At 35.6% G+C, this 24,714-nt stretch overlaps 1 protein-coding gene across 1 annotated transcript in view; it reads left to right on the top strand.

Annotated features, from left to right (window-relative positions):
- LOC149073030 (ATP-binding cassette sub-family C member 10) overlaps window positions 1-24,714 on the top strand; it is a 142,003-nt gene that overhangs the window by 49,511 nt on the left and 67,778 nt on the right. Inside the window, exons 7-10 of the mRNA XM_089246106.1 lie at window positions 711-900; window positions 1,660-1,917; window positions 17,837-17,924; window positions 24,355-24,532. Coding sequence (XP_089102232.1) covers window positions 711-900; window positions 1,660-1,917; window positions 17,837-17,924; window positions 24,355-24,532 — 714 coding nt within the window. The remainder of the gene's footprint in view (window positions 1-710; window positions 901-1,659; window positions 1,918-17,836; window positions 17,925-24,354; window positions 24,533-24,714) is intronic.

The raw sequence follows: 24,714 nt of genomic DNA on the forward strand, positions 1-24,714 counted from the left end.
GGGGGCCCCTAAGTAAGGCCATAAAGTAAGGGCTGCTGATGAGTGAGGAAAATATGAAGGTAGTATGTATGTTCGACTTCAGAATAGCAGAGAGCTTCAGTCTTTTTCAGAAATGGACGGATCCAACACACAGAATAATTGGGATAGCTATTGACACTCTAGCACATTTAGAAATCACAACAGTCCTAATGGTAACCATGTACCTTTATCAAATCTTATATCCTTTGTTTATCTCTCATGTGTTTGCTTCTCTAAAACAGTACTTTAAGGTTTCATAGTAGGCAGGGTTGCTAGTACAGTTTACACAAACTGGAAGCCCCTTCCCCTCCACGTTTTTTTACTTAATCTCCCTATTCTCAACCCCCCCCCCATTTTTTTTCCCCAAGCAATTCTATGATATAGGTATAGAAAATCAAATTTTTATTGAATATTCCCATTAATTTTTTTTAGAAATCTTTTACATTCCATTCTTAGTATTAATGTGTCACAACAGTAATTTCCCCGATTTCCTAGGTATTTTTTCGAGTTTCGGGACCAGGAGATCCCAAAAAATTCCCAAGGGGGGGTATTCTTGCCTGGAAACCGTATTCAGAACTATTGATGTGTGTGTTGTCACTACTTTTTATCCAGCCTTTGTAGTATCAACAATCTTTTGTGTTTGAAGTTTTTTGTTTTAACAAATAAATTGAAAATTTATACCTCTTTTTCAGAACTGTGATTTATATCTTCTTGATGATCCTATTGCTGCAGTTGATGTACATGTTGGTGATCATTTGTTAAAGCATTGCATTTTTGGTTTACTGCAACATAAAACAAGAGTTGTGTGTACCAACAAAATACAACTATTAGAGCAAGCTGATGCTGTGATTCTAATTGATGGTGGCAAAGTTGTAAAACATGGTGAATACAACCAATCTTTATCACTCATCATTTGATACACTTTTTACTTTTTAAGGCACGCTCTCTCTCTCTCTCTCAAGTTGGCTGTGCACAAAGTTAGGTGACCAAGAGGTACAGGAGTGCATAATAGAGACCAGTGATGAAAACAATTGAATTGTTTTGTTCTACACTGCACATACTCGAGAAGCAAGGGAAAAAAGAGAAAGAGTCCACTCAACGAGATGAAAGATTTGAACAAACCTGTTTGTTTTCACCTTGATCTGGTGATTTTTGCTATCTGCTGATTGGTCTGTTTCTCCCTTTTTTCCCCTCTTCTGTGGAGGGATCATCATCACACCCTTATATTTCAGAACCCTTCCGGCCATTTTCTCTATTCTCCTCCTCTTTTACTATTTGCTTCCTCCACCCCTATGCATTTTTTTCTTCCTTGTTGCAATTCTTATAACTCGCACCTCTTTGCTCCACTATGAGCACAGCCTTACCCATTATCTGACTACTATGGCAAATAGAAAAATCTACTTTATACTAGGGCTGCTTTCTAGCTGCCACTAGTTTGACTACTACATAGATCTTGTATGTAGTAGATCAACTTTGAAGTGTATTTTCTTGAAACTAGATTTTGATCATTTGCATCTTTGCTTCTGACCCCTTCAATTGTTTTCTTAAAAAAAGAACAATAGTTTATAGAATTTAATTTTCATAAAATATATGTATGAATGTATCTTATTGTAATTTTTAATTCAAACTTCTTTCTCTCAGGACCTTCTGGAATCATTCCTGAGATATATATAGCCCACTCTGATGATACAAACTTCATGAATGGAAATGAAGACCAGTCATTGAACAAAGAAAATATTCTTGAAGCTTGTGAAATTTTTGAAGAATTTCCCTTAGCTTTTGTTGAGGAAGAGAAAAAAGACAGTGGAGTTGTGAAGCTTCAAGTGTGCAAATATTATTGGGTCTCTATTGGAACTTGTTTATGTACCCTTCTATTGCTAAGCTGCTTTTGCATGCAAGGTTAGTAATATTGCCAGTGCATGTGATTCAAGAAATTTCATTCCAATTATGCAACAAGATGCTATTTCTAACTGCACAAATTGAAGGAACAAATTACAGAAATTAACTAACACAATGCATTTCCAGTACTATAACATAAGGCTTCATATTTCTATTGCCATTTGAAACAAATCATTAACGTTTGACTAGGATATTTTCCCTTATTCTCCATGTGCTCTGGACATTTCTTCATGCTATGATTATCTGTTTGTTTCATTAAAGCATTTTCTTCTTAGTGAAAGAATTAGTGTAACAAATGTCATAAAAGCTCCTAAAATGGTTTTTGCCAGTGAACTCTCAAAAGCATTGCAAAAGTAGTATTTTGTGACTTTTCCAGAGGGATGCATTAAAGTAGTGTGACCTCCCTTAAATAAGTCATTGTAATGTATAAGCCACATCCAGAAAAATGGCTAGAGAAAAAATCTGTGGCTTTTTACCTGCTGCAGCTTTATATAAGTTGCTTATGATTTTCATTCAAAACCAATTTAGTAAAAAAACACAAAAAGGTTAAATACAAATACAAAGGAAAGAGCCGCAACTTTGTCACCTGGGACAAACTGGCATTTTGGCACCCCTTGCCATGTAGAAGAAGCAGTTAAAGGGTCAATTCAGCGCCCCTTCTGGTTCATCGCCCGAGGCACCAGACCCCCATGCTCCCCCCAGTTGCAGCCCTGACAAAGGCTATAACGAGCAAATTGCCCAACAAAGTGACTGAAAAAGAACCCATAAAAAATATGGATGTCAAATATAATCAAAATACAGCAACCCAATATAAAAGCATACGTCACAAAAGAAAAAACAGACAAGTAATTGTCTGTTTATTATGTACTATATAATACACTACCCATAAAAAAAGATTATGGTTGTCTTACCTTAAGTATGGATAGCTTTTGAAATTATCCCACTATGTTTATCATACTTCTTTTTAAACGTGTCAATTGTGTTAGAATTCATGAATCCCCCCCCCCCCCCAGCAATGAAGCTATTTCATTTATTAACAACCCAATTAAAGAAAAACTTCCTGCAGCACTACAACTTGGAATTGACCTTTACTGAACGATACTGGTGTCCCCTTGCCAAAGCAGTTGATTAGCAGTTGATTGATGGTAACCTACTTTGATCATATCCCCCGACACTTACGTTTTTCCAATTTAAACATATTCAAGAAATCAAGTCTTTTTTCGTAGCTCAAGCCTTGTTTGTCAATGAGAGCATGTGTAGCACCCAGTGCCGTCTTAATGCATGGGCCTGACCAGACATCACAAAAATGAGATCCGGTTGAAATTTTCCACAATTTATCAGCTAGGGCCTCCGAAAAACCATTTGGCCCGGGGGCCTATGATACTCTTTTTTTTTTTTTTATGATATGAGGATTTTTTATTAAAATTATTTTAAAATTTTTTATGGCACAAAATATGGGTAAATTTTGATGTGATTTTTGAAAAAGTTGCATGTTGTTGGAGTTAAATTTCAATAAAAAAACAACCAACAATTAAAATCCTAAAAGCTCATGTTAAAGTATGTAACACTATAGTGTTGAGAGGCATACAAATTTTCATGACATTTGAATGAGCTGTGTTCGAAACAATGTTCCTTATCTGACAATAAACATAGTTTTGAGAAAAACGCATTTTAGTAAAAAACATTAGCATGTGTAATGCCTGCCAGCAGTTAATGTAAAAATACATTAAAAATATTTTTAATACAGGTAGAAGAAAAACTTAAACACAGTTAGACTCAAAAAATTTCATAGTATTTAAAAATTGAAAAATTGGAAAATGTGTTTTTTGGAAAATTTGCGTGCACCAACCCCCTTAAGGCATTTTTTTAGATTTTATGACATTTGTAGGATATTTTCCACTTTTGAGATTTTTTTCAAAATAAGGGTAAAACAATTTTTAAACAAAAAAATTGCATAACTTTCATCACTTGATCTTTATCTTTTTTTATAGATGGCAAAGTTTATAGAATAAATTCCAGGTAAATTTAGTTATTCAATAGAAATCCCAAGAGCTGGCTACATACAGTCAACCAAACTATAAATGAAAGTGAATTCAAGAAATTCTGAACCTATATGGGATGTTGAGAGGAATTTTCCTTTTATAAAAGGGAGCTATATAGTACAGTACTTGCATGTATTACAGAGGGAATTTCAAAATTCGCAAATTCGTGTTAAATGACTTTGATCTGCAAGAATGCTGCATGCAGTAAGCTTTCTTAAGCTTTGTTTTGTCTTAGGAACATTGAAGAACTGATGACGTACATAAGATCAATCTTCAGTATTCTGGTTTCCATCCTTCAGTCCTTGCAGAAAAGTATGTAGCTTATTGATGCTGTCGATAAAATCAGTGTGCTGAAAGTAGGGTAGGCTAATTTGCTACCATATGAAATTTAAAAAAATAATAGGGAAAATAAGCGGACTTATTGCGTGTAGAAAATTTTTTGTGTTGATGTCTTTACAGGAATGTCTGAAATTGAAGAGAAATTAACACTATGAGTAGATGTGTGATCTCCCCCTCCAAATATCCCTAATAACATCTGTTGATGTTGAGAGAATTTTATCCTGTTATTTCAAAAATTTGATGAAATCTAATGTTGAGAATTAATGTGATTTTCAATAGATACTATAAGATTTTTTTTCTTTGACCTCCAGTTAATATAATCACTGGTTCAGTTTCTACATAAATTTGTTTTGTTATTTTAATGCATTTTTTGAATTTTTAGGGCATTTTTCCGAGATTTTGGGACATTTTTTTGGTCATTTTTCAATATATTTTAGGCCAGCTACATCCAAGTCTTGCTTATGATGCTTTTTGTTTTCAAGTTCAACCAATGTAATTTCAATATTACTATTCTGTATGTTGAAGTCACGAGCCTGCAAACATGATTTCACATAAATCAAAACTTCATCCCCTTTCCTGGCAGATCTATTTCTGAAAAAAGTATCATATCCTGAGATGTGTCAGAAGGATTCATCCCCATTGTTTGCCCAAGATTCTGTAATGACTACAAAGTCTAGGCTCTCCTCTGCTACCATAGTTTCTAAAAATTTTTCTTATTACCCAAGTTCCTGGCATTTTAATTTACCTTATGATTTAGTATCAATTGAGAAGCCATACAAGTCAGAGGTGGGTGATTCCCCTTCAATACTGTTATTATCGTCATTTACTATAACCCACATTCCTGTCTACCTGGTCTGATGCCTGACGTAAGCCTATCATAATGTAACTCAATTTTTTAAATTTCACTTTTCATTTTTTTGACAATTTCATCCACTCACTGAAAGCAGTTGAATATCCATAACTATCTGTTAAGTGGTTCACAGAATCTTTGCCTCCAACATTTCGTTCCCCACATCTCGCCCCTAGCATATTTTGTCCCCAGTTTTTGACCCCTGGAAATTTTGCCCCATTATATTTGACCCCCCAGAAATTTAACCCCTGACCATATGAGCAACTCAGTGAGTGACCAATTGAGTGACCTTATCAGTGATCAATTGGACATTTATCCCATGACATTTCGCCTGCCCTGACCATATGAGTGAACATATGAATGATGATACAAGTGAGTGATCGTATGAATGATCAAGTGAATTGGATATTTACTCCCTGACATTTAACTTGCCCTGATTGTATGAATGACCCTATGAGTAAACATGTGAATGATCGTGTGAGTGACTGTATGAATGATCAAGTAAGTTAGACATTTAGCCCTGTGATGACATTTCGCTTGCCCTGACCATATAAGCGATCATATGAGTGAACATATGATTGATAGTAAGAATGACCAAGTGACCATATGACTGATCAAGTAAGTTGGGCATCTATCTGTGGTATTTTTCCTGTCCTGACCATATGAGTGACCAGGTGAGGGACCCTATGAATGATCAAGTGAGTTGGACATATATTTCCTGACATTTCACCTGCCCCGACTGTATGAGGGATGGTATTAATAGCCGTATAGTGAACATATGAATGATTGTATGAGTGACCGCATGAATCATCAAGTAAGTTGGACATTTACCCACTGGCATTTCACCTTCCCTGACCGTAAGAGTGACCTCAGGAGTAACAACATGAGTGACAGAGTAAGTGATCGTATGAATCACCAAGTAAGTGATAGTATGAATCATTGAGTGACTATATGAGTGATCAAGTGAGCAACTATGTGAGTTGGACAGGATATCTCATTTCACATCCGACATTTTGCCCCTTGTGTAAATGTTAGGTGAGTATATGCCAAAAATTTTCACAAAGCATATAATGTCTATTACTGTCACAAATGCATTGGGGTATGTAAGAAGCATGGGGGGAAGGGGTAAGGTACCTTGGGGGATTTTAATGTTTTTCTTCAGTTATACTCCAGTTTATGTTGAAAAATTTTGCTGCAACGTAAATTCGTAAAAAATTATTTTATACTTCACTTTAAATTCCAAATTCTTGGAGCCTATTAAAATACTACGTAACCACCTATAAGAGAGGATCATCTTTGCAGACACTCACGTGGTCACTCACTTAGTTATTATTAAGTTCACTCATATGATCACTCTCTTGGTCATTATCATGGTCATGATAATGCTCACTTAATCACTCATACAGTAAATCACTCAGTCACTCGGAAACTGAAATAAGCACTCACTTGGACTTTCATTTGGTCACCCATCCGGTCAATCACTCAGTAACTCCCTTGGACACCAATAAAGTCAATCACTCAATCATTCACTTGGACACTCATACTGTCACTCACCTGGTTACTTATACAATCATTCATATAATCAATCACTCGATCACTCATATGCCAATCTTTCACTTGGACACAAATACAGTGAATCACTCAGTCACTCATACAGTGAACCACTCGCTCACTCATGTGGTCAATCCCTTGGTCATTGATACGGTCAATCACTCATTCACTCACTTTGAAAAACTTGTACAAACAATCACTCAGTGAATCACTTGGTCACTCATATGGCCAATCACTCAGTCACTCACTTTGGAACTGGTACAAGCAATCACTCAGTCACTTACTTGGTCAATTGCTCTGTCACTCACTCAGTTACTCATGCAGTCAATCACTTTGTCACTTATATCGTCAATCACTTTGTCACTTATATCGTCAATCACTTAGTCACTCCCTTAGTTACTCATACAAGCATTCAGTTGGTCACTCTCTTAGTCACTCATATGGGCAATGACTCAGTAACTCCCTTGGACACTCATGCAGTCAATCACTCACTTGGATACTCATACAACCACTCACCTGGTCACTCATGCAATCATTCATATGGGCAATCACTCGGCCCCTCATACAGTCAATTACTCGGTTACTCATATTGTCAATCACTCACTTGGACACTCGTATGGCCACACACTCATACAGTCAATTGCACGCTCACAGATATGTCACTCACTCATACAGTCAATCACACACTTACAGATTCGGTCACCAACTCACTCCTAAAGTCAATTTCACACTGACTTGGTCACTCACCCACTTATATGGTCACTCACACAGTCAGTCAGAGGCGGTCTTAGGGCAGTGTGACCGGTGCAGTTGTACCGGGTGCAAAATGAGAAGGGGCGCCGAAACGTGTTAAATATGCATTACTAGAAAAATATCTTTAAGATAGTTATTTAAAAATATAACTATAAAATATACATGAAAAATGGCCGAGATGGGAAAAAAATTGGAGGTTTGTGTGTATATAATATTATGGTTATTTTTCGAAAAGAAAAGAATCGATGGGCAATGCACCTATATACGTACAGTACATAGCGATTTTGGTCAGATAAAAATAAACGCTCTCTCTCGAGCTCTTTTCATTCAACCCTGCTGGAGATTTTGTGGGGAGACACAATTTCTTTCTTTTTTGTTGTGCAGTAAAAAATAAAAATAATAGAGGAATCACCCTTGGTCACCCAATTTTTCTACTAACGAGAGCCAGTGTTTTCCTGTGTTGTGAGGAGTATTATAAGAATTGAAGGTGTCTTTTGATGTGGGAAAGATTTTGAGCCAAAGGCCTTTCATGCCTCTTTTTTCCCGACTTGTATTACTTTTATTAAAAATGCAGAATCGAATCGCCAATACAGTGTAGTATTTCGAAAAATAAATATTGAATAAATTTTAAAAAAACTGAATGAATTGAAACTGAAGAGGTGTGTGTGTGTGTTTGGGGGGGGGGGAGCGACTAGTGAATTTAAAAAAAGTAATGAATGAATTAAAACCTATGATTTGCTGACCATTTCAAATAGGGATCCTGCACTTGAGCCTTGTTCCTACCTGTCACACGAGGAGAAAGAAAAATGTGCTCACACAAGAAAACCCTTGCACTTTGGTGCCCCCGATCACTGGCCAGTCCCCCAGCTCGCCAGACTTTCCTATTAGTTCAACCAGAGGCAGCTCGGTGGACTGTGTGTGCTCTAGATCCAATCCGATCTAATCCGAAGTGAAAGGGCAAAAAAAATTAGGAAAAATTATTTGTGCCCACTGTAAGAGTGGCGCCAAGTCTCAGGTAGACAGGGCGAAAAAAAGTCAGGAGAAATGATTTCTGCCCCCTCTAGTAGAAGCGCCAAATCCGGCGTAAAAGAGTGAAAGAAATTAAAGAAAATCATTTCTGCTCGCTTTAGAAGGGGTGTCATATCCGAAGTGGAAACGTAAAAAAATAATTAGGAAAACTTATTTGTGCCCTCTCTCTCTCTAGGAGCAGCGTTAAGTCTGAAGTAAAAGGGCGAGAAAATGGGAAAATGATTTCTGCCCACTCTAGAAGGAGCACCAAGGTAAAAGGGCAAAAAAAAAATTGACATGATGTTATGACATAAAATATCTCTGTTCCTTTGAACTGATCAAAACGAAGCGATTGAAACAAATGTTTTTTTAATTGGGAAGGTCAAGGGGGCCCAAAAATAGGTTCCGCTCGGATAGAGATTTTGTCTCGAGCCGCCCCTGAGGGGAACGTATGTGTGTGTGGAAAATTGTAACAAACAGTACATACACAATTGAACATCTTTTTGGAGTTTCATGGATCTTGTTCCAGATACTATGAGGCTTGGCCCTCCTAGACAGGGAGGCCTTGGTAAGGTGTGGCCACAATGGGACTCTAAAAAGACATCTTTTCCGTTTCAAGAAACTAATAAAGAACGTATGTTGGAAATTCAATTTGATTTTTTTTAAATAGTTTTGCAAAGCATATTCCGCAATCATGACCCCCACCCCCAATTCTGTTTTTGAAACTAAGAAAAAAATTTGAGGTGCAAAATATGCATTTCTTTATTCTATTGGTATTGTTGTCCCTAAGATGTGCTTCACAGCATTGTTTTGCATCTTGGTAAGGTACTTGGTATAATAGCAATGATATGTCTCACCAAATAGATTTATTAATTAAATATAGTGTGCCAGTTTATTGAAACACAATTTTTCTTCTATGTTATACATTATTTGGGAATATTAATTGTAGTGCGAATTTAATCTAGCTGCCTGTAACTGTAAGGTAAGCTTATATATTACAATTTGAGGCACAGTGGAAAACATTTGGATTGGCACTGCGAAACAAGAAAAAAAAAGTTCTGGAACTAAAAGTTCTTAGGAAATGGAAAGATAACATCTGAAAGAGAAATGTGAGATTTTCCAGGAGCAGATTGAGTGGTCTTTTGTTGCCATTAAAAGATGTAGGAAGAACAATTGGAAGTTACAATTACTGAGCAAATTCAAAATAATAGAACCATAGATCAAACTCCTTTTTCAGAACATTTCGCTCTGTACAAATCTCGCAAACACCAATCATCTTGGTAAGTTTGATAAATTTCGCAACATTTATCACTTTTACCATCAATTATGCATAATCCTTTTAGACCATGTGTGCAGAAACATGCGGGTTATTTCTTTTCACTTTAGATATTCTTTTTTCATCATCAGGGATTTTCAGCCCAAACTTCAAGAATTGTGCGTTATCGCTGAAATTAAAGCCGAAGTCCCTGAGGGTAAAAAAAATCTACAGAGAAAAAAAAACAACCCCTTCCCAGTGCCTCTTAACACATGGGCCCACCCAGCGTGGCCCGGAAGCCTCAAGAGTAGAGGGGCTTCACGAAAATGAGATCTAGTTGAAATTTTCTAGAATTTACTAGGTACGGCCTCAGAAACAGCACTTGTCCCGGGGGCCCATGATGCTCTTAAGATGGCCCTGCTCCTTCCCTTGTTCTTTAGTAGGACAACAGCCATTTTGATTGATTGTGTGACCTAAAAATTAAATTTGTTTTTTTGCCAAATTCACATTTAGATTCGTTAATGACAATACCATATTCCAAAAAACGTTTAAAAATTTCTTCCAAATCCTGCCTATGCTGCTCCGGATTCTCACTAGCAACCAAAATATCGTCAATGTATGAAAAAAACATAGTCCAAACCACGCATAACCTCATTGATAAATCTTTGGAAAGTTTGTGCTGCTGAACAGAGGCCAAAATTTAGAAATAGAAATTCAAATAACCCAAATAGTGTTATTATGGCAGTCTTGGGTATATCAGGTGGATTAACTGGAATTGGGTGGTAGGCACGAACCAAATCAATTTTAGAAAATATGCACTTTCCATTGAGCATATGCAAGAAATCATGAATGTGTGGTACAGGATACTTTATCCAGTACAGTAATGCGGTTCAGAGCTCTGTAGTCACCCGTGGGTCGCCAGTCAGACGAACCCTTGGGAATCATGTGTAAAGAGGGCTGGCCACTTTTTGAAGGCCTGCAAATACCCTTAGCTAGCATATAATCGAATTCTCGCTTGGCTATATTCAACTGCGCAGAATTTAATCTGCGTACTTTAGCTGAAACAGGAGGGCCTACGGTTGGTATAAAATGTAACGTGTTATACTTTACAGTATTTTGAGGTGCAGTATTTAACTGCATGATCTCTTTATACTTGAGCAAAAGATGGGCATGCACAGATTTGTCCGAGATTGTTTTTACTCCCTGAATGTCACATAAACCAGCACAACCATGAGACACAAGATTTGTCAAGGGGTCAATTAAGTTGAGTTTTTTAATGTCAACAAGCAAACCAAAATTCTGTAAAAAATCAGCCCCTATCCTAGGTTTGCTGATATCGGCAATGATAAATGGCCACTGCAACGTACGGCGTAATCCCAAATCTAAAGTAAGCAATTTGGCACCATATGTTTTTATACATGTCCCATTCGCAGCATAGAGATTAAATGTGCTAACAGTAGTTTCTTTACTCATAAATGATCTGGGATAACATGAAACATTGCTACCTGCATCTACCAAATATTCAGACTTATTTAAGCGATCTTTCACATAAAGCCTGCGACTTAAAACCAAATTCCCAGAAGCCGCAGATACTTCTGATGGCTTGACTCGTTTTTTGACCCATAGGAACAGGGCGAAAAGCACTTAGTTGTCTCCAAATCGAAAATGGTACCAACAAAGCCAATTTTCTTTTTTTACTGCATTACGATTTCTAGAATTGGAGCGAGATCGACAGTGATTCAGCTCATTCAAATTCTCTACTTGTTTTGTTAATTCATTTACTTGATGTTTGAGCTGGCACATTTTGGGAACACTTGTCCTGAAACCATGTGTGTTTCTGGAATGTGCCCTGAAAAAATGTCCTGTAAAGACAACTGCATCTGCATTTTGAAAATTTGAAAGTCTGATTTCTTTTTAATTGGATCCTATAACTGCTGTTTGAATTTGCAATTCCGATTTTTCAAAAATAGTAAAAGAATAGATGAAGGTATATGCAGCATTTCAATGCCACATTGTTTTTATTTACTCTGGCATAACTTCACAAATGATCTTAAGTTTTTCTTTAATCGAAAACTGTTTTCTTTCAAGGAGCACATTTCCTTGAAGAAGTATATCTTCTTTGAAGATGATGATGTAGACTGCTTATACTGTTCAGAGAGAAGTTGAGATGATTGACACTTTTTCTTGACTGCTCAATTCCCTTTTTATGCCTATGCCTTCCAATGTGCTGTGTGATAGAAATTTCTATTCAGCTGCAATTTTAGACACACACTTTGTAAAACAAAATGATTCCATCAGTAGAAAAAAATCTTCCCCAAATTCTTTGACTAGCTTTTGCAAGAGACAAAATTTAGATGGTTTGCTTTTGGGCATTACTCAAAATTCAGCAATCCCTGTTCAGCACATAAGCTTCAGTGCACAAGCTTGAGAAAAAAATTAAAGTAATCGTCTCTTGTGCTCTAATTTATCTCTAGGAAAAAAATATGTTGCTGCTCAACAGACACCTATGTTGAGGTGAGAGCCCTTTCCATGTAGTGGGCTATGTTTTTAATTTCCTTTCGATGCATTCACTATAATCCAACACTTCTTTTCCTTTGCTTTCTCTTGCCGATGAACGGCGTTTAACTGACTTCTTATTTTCTGTGAAAGACTTTTGAAGTTCATATGTCAATGTAATCTGTTGTTGTATTTTTCACTCTGTAGCCAAATTATAAACATGCTCTTTTCTGTGTCTGGTTCCTACATTTGGACGAAGATTTTTTTAAATGTGTTCTTTTGCTTTTTGTTGAAATTAAATTCCTTTATCACGACCGAAGTCATGTAGTTTAATTGCTTAAGAAGCAATTTGATTAATGATATTTTCAATAATATTACTCAAGGTAATTAGCATACACATACAGGGTGGAAACTATCGACTGCCCAATAATTACACATGTTCTTCCTTGTGAAAAACTAATGCAGAAAAGTGTTTTCCGTTTTTCGATCGGATGAATATTAAGTGAACCAAAGTGCATTTCTCCGCCAGCAGTAGGTTGTCACTTCTTAAAAATGAACTGAAATATTCAATCCCATTAGAAGCCAAGTTCAGCTTTCTTCCTTCACGATTGGCACTTTTTCTCTCCATGTAGTGTGATAGTATAACCTTTTTGTTACGTTTAGCTTAAGTGTGTTAGTTTCATCCACTATATTGGCAAATTTATCACCAGATTCGTAGTGTTAGCCAAATGAGATCTACTTGAAAATTTTTTGAGGGAATTTGCATGCAGTGCATTGTGTTTACTACGTGATCCTTTTTATATGCTGTCGTTTTAATTAGATTACATGTTGATCAATGAAACGGCAATATTTTTGAGTTATTTTAAAACTTCATCGAAACAGTCACGTGCAAAAAACTTGAACGAAGATTGCAAAAATGGTAGCTTGACGAAGGTGAGTTGTAAAAATAGTAAAATAATAACATTTAAGGCATTTGATGAATTGGCATATTCAAAATAATTAGTAGTTTTGGATATTTTCTATCGATTATTCATCGAGTCACATTTTCATACCGATTTCTGCATGTGCAATGAAGATTTTTCGTTTCCTTTTTGACTTAAATTTTTACTTTACCTTTCACAAGAAAGATTTTGACTACTTTGAAATTTTTTCCAGCCTGCATGATTAGTGCAGAACTTGGTCATTTTTTTTCAGATGTAGGTTTATTCTAGAGCATATTTATTGAATTGGATTATGTATTTTGTGGTGCAAGGACCAATTAGGTCAAACTGCGCCAAAACAAATGACCTATTAAAAATAACTCTGCTTGTCATGTCAGGAAAGGAGGCGTATGTTTATAAGGGGGCAGTTGTGCTCCCAGGCCCCCCTCTTCACACAGACAGACTTCAGGATGTTGCCGCCCTAGGCACTGCTAATTTTGCCGTCCCTTTGCTCTTATATGTGTGTTTTTTTGTTTGTTAATTTTTTTCTGAAAAATCATGCTTACAACCCCTTCCCCCAGCTCTCAATTTTCGAAATGAAAACCATGTCTTTACTGTCTGTTGCTCCAAATATGGTTTTGAGTAGGGGCCTACTGTTTCATACACACATTTATAACATTAATGAGACGCCGTAAAAATTGTTAGTCGTCATCGTGACAATTTGTAACTGTGATCGATTTCATTCTTTATGCTTGTTGTGCTACTCATGTTAATTGTGTTGCAGAATTACAATCAAAAGCTGTGATGCAACATGTAAATCTTTCAAAACTTCTGAATTGGAACTGGAAACAAAAATCTCATCTTTAAATTGTTGGAGATACTTTATTCATATAAGGGGTTTCATGACCCCTGAAGTCAATTTTTCAAACATGACTTCAAAAAATATTTCATTCAATTTTGAAAATCAAATACCAAAAACTTCATGTGAATCGGGTTAATTTGTATTTTTTTTCAAAATAAAATTAAAAATTAATGAATTACAGTTTAAACGTAAACAAGAAAAATGTTTTGAACGAGATTTTCACAAATTGCAGTTTTTGAGCTCATCCGTTTAAGATATGAAAAAACCTACTACACCAAAAATTCTGAAATTTTGTAAAAATACTTATACGGCATGATGATGAACCTTGATGTCTGATCATCTGGTTAGAATTTTATAAAGTTTGAAAAACTGTTATAAATTTCAAAAATCTGAGAATTCAATATTTGTTTTAAGAAATACTTGGGTTAATTTCTAAAGCTGAGGTTCATTTTACTAACACGTGGTGAGTAACACATTTGAGCAAAATTTCAGAATGTTTAGGGCGGCAGTATATTTTTTTAATCTTACGGATGAATTCAAAAACTCTGCAATCTTGGAAAATCATAAAAATTAACAACTGTGTAAAAATTTGGAAAGTGCACACACACACAGTGGCGGATCATGATTTTGGGAGGCCCCAGGCGCAACCTGATCTGGAGGCCCCCCTATCAGGGGCGGAATAAAGGTAGGGCTGTCACCCCCCTCCCCCCCCCCCCGAGAGCAGAAAAATTAAATGGAAAAAAAAATGTTTTCTACGTTTTTGACTGAATAACAAACCAAGAAAATAAATTTGCTTAAAAAAGGGAGAAAATTCAGAATTTTTTCCAAAAAAAATCAGAACCGTCCTGAAAAATTGAACACATGGTCACAACCACCGCCCCCACCCACAAATTTGCCTTTATCCACCACTGCACCCTTTTAGCCCTAATAAGAACGAGATGGTTCACTAAAATGAACAATATTATGAAAATCATAACTTTTTTTTTATTTTTGCATCACCAAAACCATAAACACAAAAATAAGATAAGGAAATATAATGATATTCTCTGGTACTAGATGAAAAATAATCACACTCCCATTAAAAAAAAAAATCACAGTAAAATTCTGCATCATATTTTTAGTAATCTAAGATGTCCGTCCTGGTGCCTTCAGCCACACGGCAAAAATGGAGATCCGTCATAGTTTTAGTAATTTAATATTACTGATTAATAAAGATTTGATATCTCAAATATAATATATTTGATTTGATATAAAGATACTGATAATATTTAATAGAAAAACATTTCTTCAATAGAGGGAAGAAATTATATCAGAGTAAATATAAGAATTATATTTTTAATGGAAGAAATTAGTTCAGAATGAATAAAATTTAATGAAAGAAATTATTTCAGAATGAATTAAAATTATTGTCAATGAAAGAAATTATTTTAAAAATTTTTTTTAGAAATTATTATTTTTTATTTGTTTATTCTATTTTATTTTTACTATTATTATATTAATTATTATTATTTTCTCTTTCAGCCACCTCGTTGGGCACTCTGCCTGTTGTGGCCTTTGCCTTTGTATTATTTGTATTCAGAGTGAATAAAAATCTTCTATATTATGCCCCCCCCCCCGTTTCGTTTAATAACGAAAAATGCCACAGTATAACATTGTGGCCCGCGTACTTTATAAAATGTTTCAATATGGCCTGCTATGCCTCAAAGGTTGAAGACCACTGCAGTAGACTCTCGCTAATCCGGTACGTATTAGACCACGGTGTGCCAGATTTTACCGAAATTGCTGGATATACTTTGAAGAAACCCATTGAAATAATATATGAAATTTCGTGCAAAGACATAGTCAGGACTTGATCAGCAATTAAGAAATATTAGAACGTGTTAGGGGTTAGGGCATCAGGAGAAAAGTGACACCACACCACCTAAATATCCTGGACTACTGGACGTGCTGGATTAGAGCACGACCGAATTCTCGAGAGACTACTGTAGTTGAATTGAAATGCTCAAATAAAAATTTATCAGATAATTTATATATTTTTAGTTTTGCTTACCGTTATTTTTGGAGATTCTGCAATCTAAATCCTAAAGGAAATCTTGAGGATCGGCATGAAAATTTTTTTCATTACAATAACACACATTACAATTACATTAACAGTAAACACTTTTCGGTCTGACACAAAGATGTTGTCTACCCAAGCCTCCTTGACCAATCCAAAAATGTAGCTCTTTTTTTTAGAAAGAAGGAAAAGAAACCCCCTTGATTTTTTTCAGCCGGGGAGGGAGTGTTAAAAGAGAAACAGAAAAATCACGTGATTCAGAATGCATGTCATTCAGCATTCATTTCAAACCCCACTTTTTTTTTGTCATATGGTCGTATGGTTACAGTCATAGATTGCAAATGTATATGTTGTTTGAACCAGCTTATAGTATTTCATTCAAACAAATGGGAGACAAAATCACAATAAGAGCTCTACTACAGCTTTGTCTACTACATTCATTTTAATTAGTACGAGTGTCTCTTCCTGTCGATGTCGCCGCTTGCCGATAGCCATCTTGCCATCCATTATACTGTATACAAAAGCTTACACCAAAGCTGTCGTATTATCGGCGCCCATAAAAGCATTTAATACTGTGGAATGAGACATCTGTTTATGCCTTCACTACAATTTTCATTTCGGACAGACATTAGGACCTGCTGTTCTCACCCCTCCTCCTGCTTGTGCCCTTAGGGAAATACTGTTTGAAAATGACCCTCCCTGAATGATCGCTTTACAATGTCTATTCTTTCTTTGTCGGGGAAGAACTGGCCCTTGAGAGCTGCGTCTTGTAAATTGTTCTTTTCTTTCAGTTCCCGTTTTTCTTCCATAACTCTAAAAAAAAGGGAGAGCAGATACTGTACTTAGTTCAAGAGCTTTGTTGATACGCATGTAAATTCATATGTAGGATGAAGCACACAACTATTTGGAGGCCCCCCGCTCTGCTGAGGCCCCAGGCGCGCGCCTCATGCGCCTGTGCGGTAATCCGCCACTGCACACACACACACACACATACAACAAAAGAGGATAAAAACTGGTTTACTTTTTCTATTTCTTTAGGGTTGTATCATTGTTCAGTTTTAAAAAATGCCAAGTTAAATGTTTGGTGTTCGTTCAGTGAATTTGGCAGGATTTTGAAGTGATGTCATCAATTTTTAAAGCGTTATAACTCATTAATTATGGGTCAAATCAAAAAACTGAAATCACTTTTCCATATCAGTTTTTCACAAGGAATCACGTGTGTAATTTTGGGTGGTCGTTAGCTGTCACCCTGTATATTTAATTTCTTTCACCTTTTATACTTTGAAAAGTTTTTTAGAAAAGTGAAGAATATCCTAAAAATGCCAAAAGATGCCCTAAACTTGAAAAAATACCCTTAAAGTTAAAAGGCCAAAAAATGCAAATGTCATCAACATCCACTCCCTGATCATGAGCATATGCTTTGGTCCCAAGAAGTTAAAATAATAAGAGTCTATTCAGTATAGTGATACATCTCTCCATCATCATATATACAGTCAGATCTCAGTATAATGTGATGCATGGGGATAGAATAAACAACTTCATAAATGGGATGACTTAATAACAAGTTAGCTCAATCTGCTAATTATGCTGGCAAGGACCTTAAACTGATGTTATAAGCGGGTTGATGTTAAAAGTGAATGTATTATAGAGATGTTGCACTGTAGGTTTTTAAAATATTGTTTTCCTGAATATGTAACCTGAACAGATTTAATTGTTTTCTGAGATTATCAAAAGTTAAATTTTTTGCTGCTTTCAAAATGTGAATGTGGTTATACTTTTTTTTGCAGCTTCAAAAACTTTGTCTGATTGGTGGTTAACATTTTGGATTGCAGGAACATATAACAGCTCTGTGTATATGAGGAGTAGCATAAAAGAGTAAATTTATTTATATTTACGTCCTCAAAAATATGTTGCATGCAGTTCTAGAATAACTTATAGGAGGGTAGTAAATAATTTAGTATCAACATAAGTAGAAAAAAATTTCTATCGAACCGTACAAACAAAAAAATCTATAACATTCCTTCAGTATAATCACCGGCAAAATCCTTCACCATTTCCAAACTTTGTGGGAACCATTGGATTTCATCAACAAAGTGATTTCTGTTGATTACAGCCATAAAGCACCCCCTATCGGAGAGTGAATAGTCTTATTTTCACACAAAATGCACTCCCATCATCAAAAATTAACACATCTTCACCACAGGCTTTACATAATCATTGATAACATTCCTGAATGTTTTTACCACAACCACGATTTTTGTTAACATACTTCAGAGCAGTTGAAATGACATGCTGCAATTAAATCACATACAATTACATTTATCACTCTACTGGCCAGGGTTTTCATGCCCAAAACATCCATATTTTTTTTGTATGTGATATTTCCAGGCTTTTTCAAAAAATTACTTTATTTACAACCCTCATGTATACATATATTATATTAAAGTATAATATTTTGGTTTACTCAAAATTTTTGTGTGCTTGATTTTTATTTGTTATGAAATGTCTTTCTTTCAAGCATTGGTGGCTAGAATCTTCCTGTTTAATAATTTGTGGGTCATAAGTTCTATACCTCCCACCATCATCTTATTAAATACTCTTTTAGGAAGTTTATTTCCCTCTGTATAGTTTGCCTTGCTATTATGTGACTGAGATCACTGGTTGTTTCCTGAAGATTCTAAACTTTTAGGGGAGAGAATACTTCCCACCCCCTTAACATTTTTTGAAGACCAATATATTCAATAAAATTATTTCTATAAATTGGTTTTCTCAAAACTATATAACAAATCACAAACATGAAATGGAGAAATTCGAAAGAAAAAAATAGCCCATGAAAGAGTTCGTATGTGCACATTATGGGATGTGCTTGAGTGATAACTTGTGTGCTATGCATGTGTTTTAACCCTTTCACTACCAATGGAACATATATGTCCAATGGTATTTTAGCATTTTAATATTGTTTGCAAAATTGATATTAATAAAAAATACATTTTAATAATTATTACAATGCCACTGGGACATATGTCCCTCCAAAAAACACAAATGGGACACGTCTCCTCTGATTCCTCCTTCTTCCCCCCCCCCAGTGATTTTGTTTTATCGATATATCAACATATTATCGATATTTGTATAGGGCGCATTAGTGGTGAGGTCATGCCTGACAGTGCTGGTTACAAACAAACATGAGCTGAGTGAGATTATAAAGGAAAACACCATAGGACGTAGATGAGCCTCTGTTTAAATTCTATTTTTAAAAAAAATATGATTAAATAAGACTTGCGAGCTCTTGAAATGAGAACTTCAAACTCTTGTGAACATGCAATGTTAAAAAAATATAATAATAATAATAGTTTGTCTCTAGCTACGGGTGCTTTTTATTGCTTGCATGCTATCCATTCATGTGCGTTTGGCCTAATTACTTTGAATATGCAGTAGAACCTTTCAATAACAGACACCCATGGGACCAAAAATTTTTTTTGCTGGCGGGGAGTAATGATATACAATTACCCTCATTTATACAACATTTTTGTCTTCTGTGCTGTTGGTTCTTATGCCAGGGACGCCAGTAGTCAAAAATGATTAGTGTTGCTCAAAGTATGTGAGTCATTTCTCTGTACAGACCACGATATTTACATATATTTTCCACTGACCATACATTTTTTTTTTGAAGTAGTGTCCCGTTTTTTTGTTTCGAATCTATTTGATTTCAGCGATGACCTGTTCTTCAACCTACTTTTGCAGTAGTGGTAAGATTTTTACCGCAGTAAAATGTAACAAACCTATGCAGGAGGGGGTATAGGGGTACCATGTCTGCCCCAAGACCATTGCCGTCTTAATGCATGGGCCCACCTGGGAATGGCCTGGGGACCTCAAGAGAATGCCGCATTCTCTTAAGGCTCACAAAAATGAGACCCAGTTAAAATTTTCGAAAATTTGCCAGGTGGGATCTCAGAAAAATTACTTGGGCTGGAGGCCCATGATGCTCTAAAGACATCCCTGCTCAAGACAACCGAAAATTAAAATTATTTTTTTCAATAAATTAAAATATTAAAAGAAAATACCTTTAAGTGCTATATTTTTCAATTTCTATTAATTTAAAATGTCTCTGGGACAGATGCCCTGTGCTCAGAGCCTTCTTAAGAGCATCTTGGGCCCCGAACCAAGTGATTTTTCTGAGGCCCTGCCAAATAAATTTTCGAAAATTTAAATATCTCATTTTTGTGAGGCTCTTTTTCTCCTGAGGCCCCCAGGCCACGCCTGGGTGGGCCCATGCCTTAAGACGGCACTGCCTGTACCCCCTCCCACCCATAATATTCACATAAAACTGTGAAATTCTATTATAAACCGATAAAGTGCTGGAAAATGGGTTTAATTATCAATCAATGATGGTTTTGATCATCAGTTCTTTCAAACCATATTTGATGGTTTTGATCATCAGTTCTTTAATGCATATTCTGAAATCGAATAATTCTATCATATATATTTTACAGTTTTTTGGATTGGATTGTTGATGATTTAGTTGGATTCAGAATATTGGGGAAGCTTACATTAGAAAATTGAAAACATTTAAAACAGAAAGTGATACAAATACGTGTAATGGAGGGGTTCTCGAACTGTGTGCTACGGCACCCTGCAAAGGTGTTTCAAAGAGACTCTTTGTTAAAGTGCTCCTCGAAGCCACGGATAAGTGTTGATTAGAGAAAGAGGTACCGGGAGTGGGAAAAGTTTGAAAACTCCTGACATATAATATATAAGTTTATAAGATGGCCCACACATCCTCCAATGCTGTCTGCGCTAGGATCTTTGACTGGCCCCCCAGGCCAAGTGATTTTTCTGAGGCCCTATTGGGCAAATTAATAGAAAGTTTCAACCAGATCTAATTTTTGTGAGACTCTTCTTCTCTTTGACCCCCGAGCCGTGCCTGGGTAGGCCCATTCTTTTTGACGACACTCCCGTCCTTACCTAACGGGCCCGGTGCATCTCAACAGTTTTGGACACGAAAAATATTTGCCAAATTTTATATATTTTGTGGCAGGGCCGCAACTAGGGGGGGAAGCAGGTGGGTCTCGTGCCCCGGGCGCTGGCCTCTCAAACCTCTCCTTCAACATTACAAGGGGGCGTCGAAATGCGCACTTGCCTCAGGTGACCAAAAATCTAGTTGTGGCCCTGTTTGGGGGGAAGGAATCGGCATCCATTATTTAAAAATATACAAGAATCCATGCAGAAAATTTTAAATACACAATTCAATAAATTAACACAAAAACTGGCAAAAATTCAGTACTGAAGGTAGTTTTAAACTAATGAGAGAAAAAATCCTGAAACTTATAAAAATTTTGGACTTGATGAATCAAAAATAACTGAAAGAAATAATTTCAGCACCAATAAAAATTAAAAATTCAGAATTTACAGGGGGGGGGGGATTTCAGAATTGCTGAAACTTCAGTTTTACTGCAAGAAGTAATTTCGGAATTTATGAAAGCCTCCAATAGTTTACCGTGAGTACGGGGGCCCCATAAAGCACGTTGCCCAGTGCGACCGCTCCTGTCGCACACTCCTAAGAGTGGCTCACACTTTCACAGCGGAAATCACCTTTTCTCATTTCTCTTTGACTGTTTCAACCGTTTTCTCCACTGAGGGGCAAAGCAAGAATTGGGGAAGGGTGGGGGTGAGACTAAGGTGAAGAGATACTTGGCTAGTCAGTGAATATCTGTTGTTTAAATTTTGTTGGCTTTGCTATGCCCTCACATCCCATAGGTTGGGATTTTTAGCGGGCCCAAGTAGAGGCAGATTTAAGAGCAGGCGCACACCCTGGGCCGTGTAAAACCCAAACATTAAATTTTTTTCTAATTTAAGGGGTCCAGTATTTTCTTTTGCGTCCGGACCTCAGCTGACTTTAGTCCGCATCTGCCCGCCCCCCTCCCCCAAACAAAACTTTTCATGGGCCCTTCTGTAGTTAATTTACAGCTTGAAAAAAACCCAAAAAATTATGGTAATTGTTCCAGGCCCCAGGGCTGTTCCCATGTCAGCCCTTCCCTTGTGGGGTCAAATGCCGAACTTGGAAATCGGGCGTCAACATCTACACAACAATTTTACCGAATTTAAGAGTTGAACTTGAAAATTACTGGCAACATTCCCAGTTTAAATGACAGAGGATGGTTTTTCTACAGTTAAGTACACAAAAGAAAGCAAAAAAAAAATGTCATTTAAATAAAAGCAAACTTACATGGGGTAGAATCTAGTTCATCAATATGTCACTATGAAATCATTTGAACTTTGAAAAACAAATCTTAAGCCTTTTCTTGCTCACATAGCATTTCATTATTCCAATAGTAGAGCAAATTTGTGATTATTACTATCTGACATAAATAGTTCAATCTTACATGAACGGCAAGGAATGGTTCGATTCTCTGCATGTAGCTGGTCATCTAATGGAGATTAGCGGAAAAAAAATATACACCATAGGAAGTCCAGCAGTAATGATATAAAATTTCCTTCACTTTTCCATTGTACAACATGATGTATTATTTGTATATGTGTGTATGTCCAGAAAAGAGATTTTCATGGTGTATGCAATCAGTGTTTGATCTCGTTTATTGAATCATCTTTTCTTTCATGCACAAGAATCATCGTTGAGATTTGTCTCCTGTAAATATAGAATGCTGAAATGATTATTCACATGTATTCTGGTAGTAGTAGCAGAGAGGTTTCCTGGTGTTTTCGATGATGACTTCATGGTGATAATTAAAACGTTGTGCATCTTTTCTTTTTATTTGAAGTCATTTATGTATTTTTTTCTTCACAAATTCTCCCTCACACTGTCAGAAGTCACGAAAAATAGAAAAACAAATGTCGAACCATTTCTCCTTCGTATGTAGCATGATTTTTTTTGTGGTATAAACTTCAGATAACAAAGCTGTCATTATTGCATTTATTATTATTTTTTGTTTTATTTTACAAGTTAAGTAATTACTTGATGGTTTATCATATTTACCTACATAAAATCTTGTTGAATGTGATAAATTCATGACTTATGACCAAAAGTTAATAAATTGGAGTTTTCCTGATTTTACTGTCCACTATCGGGGAGTGAAATACATTAAAGAGCTATTTTACGGAACCGGGAACCAGAAAAGTATCTATTAACGGGAAGTGACTGTTAGGGAATTTCTACTTTCATTAAATTTTTATTTTTATTTATTTTCAAATAACTTTCTATCATTAATTAATTAACTCTTTTTGATAAATTATTTCTTTCATTAAATCTGAAATTTGTCCCGACAATTCGGAAATTATTATTTCCATCAATTTTCATTTTCATCAGTTAAGAAATTATTTCTTTCAAGAACTTAATTTTTTCATTAATTATTGCTTTTAACAATTCTGAAATTGCTCTTGAAAATTCTTAAGTTATTCTCAATAATTCTGATTTCTCTCAGTAGTTCTGCAATTATTGCTTTCAGTAATTCTGATAATTTTTTCATTAATTGTAAATTTCCAGTTATCCTAAAATTATTTTTTAAATTATTCTAAAATTATTTCTTCAATTCGATTCAATCATTGATTCCATGATTGAATCCATGATTCAATGCAGGAATGAAAAGTATGGCTACTAGGCCAAATGCACATGAACGGATAGCATGCGAGAAATAAACAGCTTTGATAGATAATTAGAGATGAGCTCTCATTATATTTTTAACGCTGCATATTCACAAGAGTTTGAAGTTTCCATTTCAAGAGCTCGCAAGTCTTATTTAATCATTTTTTTATAAAAATAATTTTATCAGAGGCTCATCTACGTCCTATGGCATTTTCCTTTATAATCTCGCTGAGCTCATGTTTGTTTGTGGAATCAGTGCTGCCAGTAGTGATGTCGCACTAATGTGCCCTATTCTAGTTGATTTATTGAAGTTCTTTTTCCTCAGAAAAAAATTGTAGCGAAAGGTTTAAGGAAAAAAATTTTTTAAGTGGAAAGAATGTTGGCATGATTGCATTTACTCACAGTGATTGCTCACCTTGAATGTGACACTAAATTACTTTGCTGAAAAATTTCACAAAATGGTGACCAAATTGGCATTGATGAAAAAATTGTAAAATGATTGTGATTCAATCTTGCTTTTCATTGCTTGTTAGAAACTGAAATTTTCATGTGCGTGAATATAGTCGACAATATTTTTTTCAAACTTCCTTTAATTGTTAATCTGAATTTAATTATGATATCGATAATCATGATATCTGAAATTGTATTATGAGAATTCTTCATCCAATGAAAAGAAGAAATGATAAATTTTATTTACGTATGTTTCAGACTCCAATGGAATTTTACTTTTGAAAAAACACACAATACTGACTTTTACTTAGTTGGATATTCCATTATGACCATATGCAACAGCTTCTTCACTGTTATTCGATCTTTCTTATTTGCATATTGTGGAATAAAAGCTGCATTGGTTCTTCATAACAAGCTAGAAAGACATATGATAAAGGTGAAATGGTGTTTTTTGATCAAATAAAATGTTTGTTTACAAATAATAAATTAACAAATTATTAGTACCAGGATCAACTAATTACACTAAAATGATAAATTATTATACACACCTATCTAATAGCATGTTGCTCCTCTTTTATCTAAAAAAAAGCAGCCATGTGCAGGCATAGTTCCAGAAAG

This window comes from Pholcus phalangioides, unplaced genomic scaffold (genome assembly GCF_987345545.1).
Source record: "Pholcus phalangioides strain wild (caught in Gottingen) unplaced genomic scaffold, Ppha-v1.0 ptg000017l_1, whole genome shotgun sequence".
NCBI lineage: Eukaryota > Metazoa > Arthropoda > Arachnida > Araneae > Pholcidae > Pholcus > Pholcus phalangioides.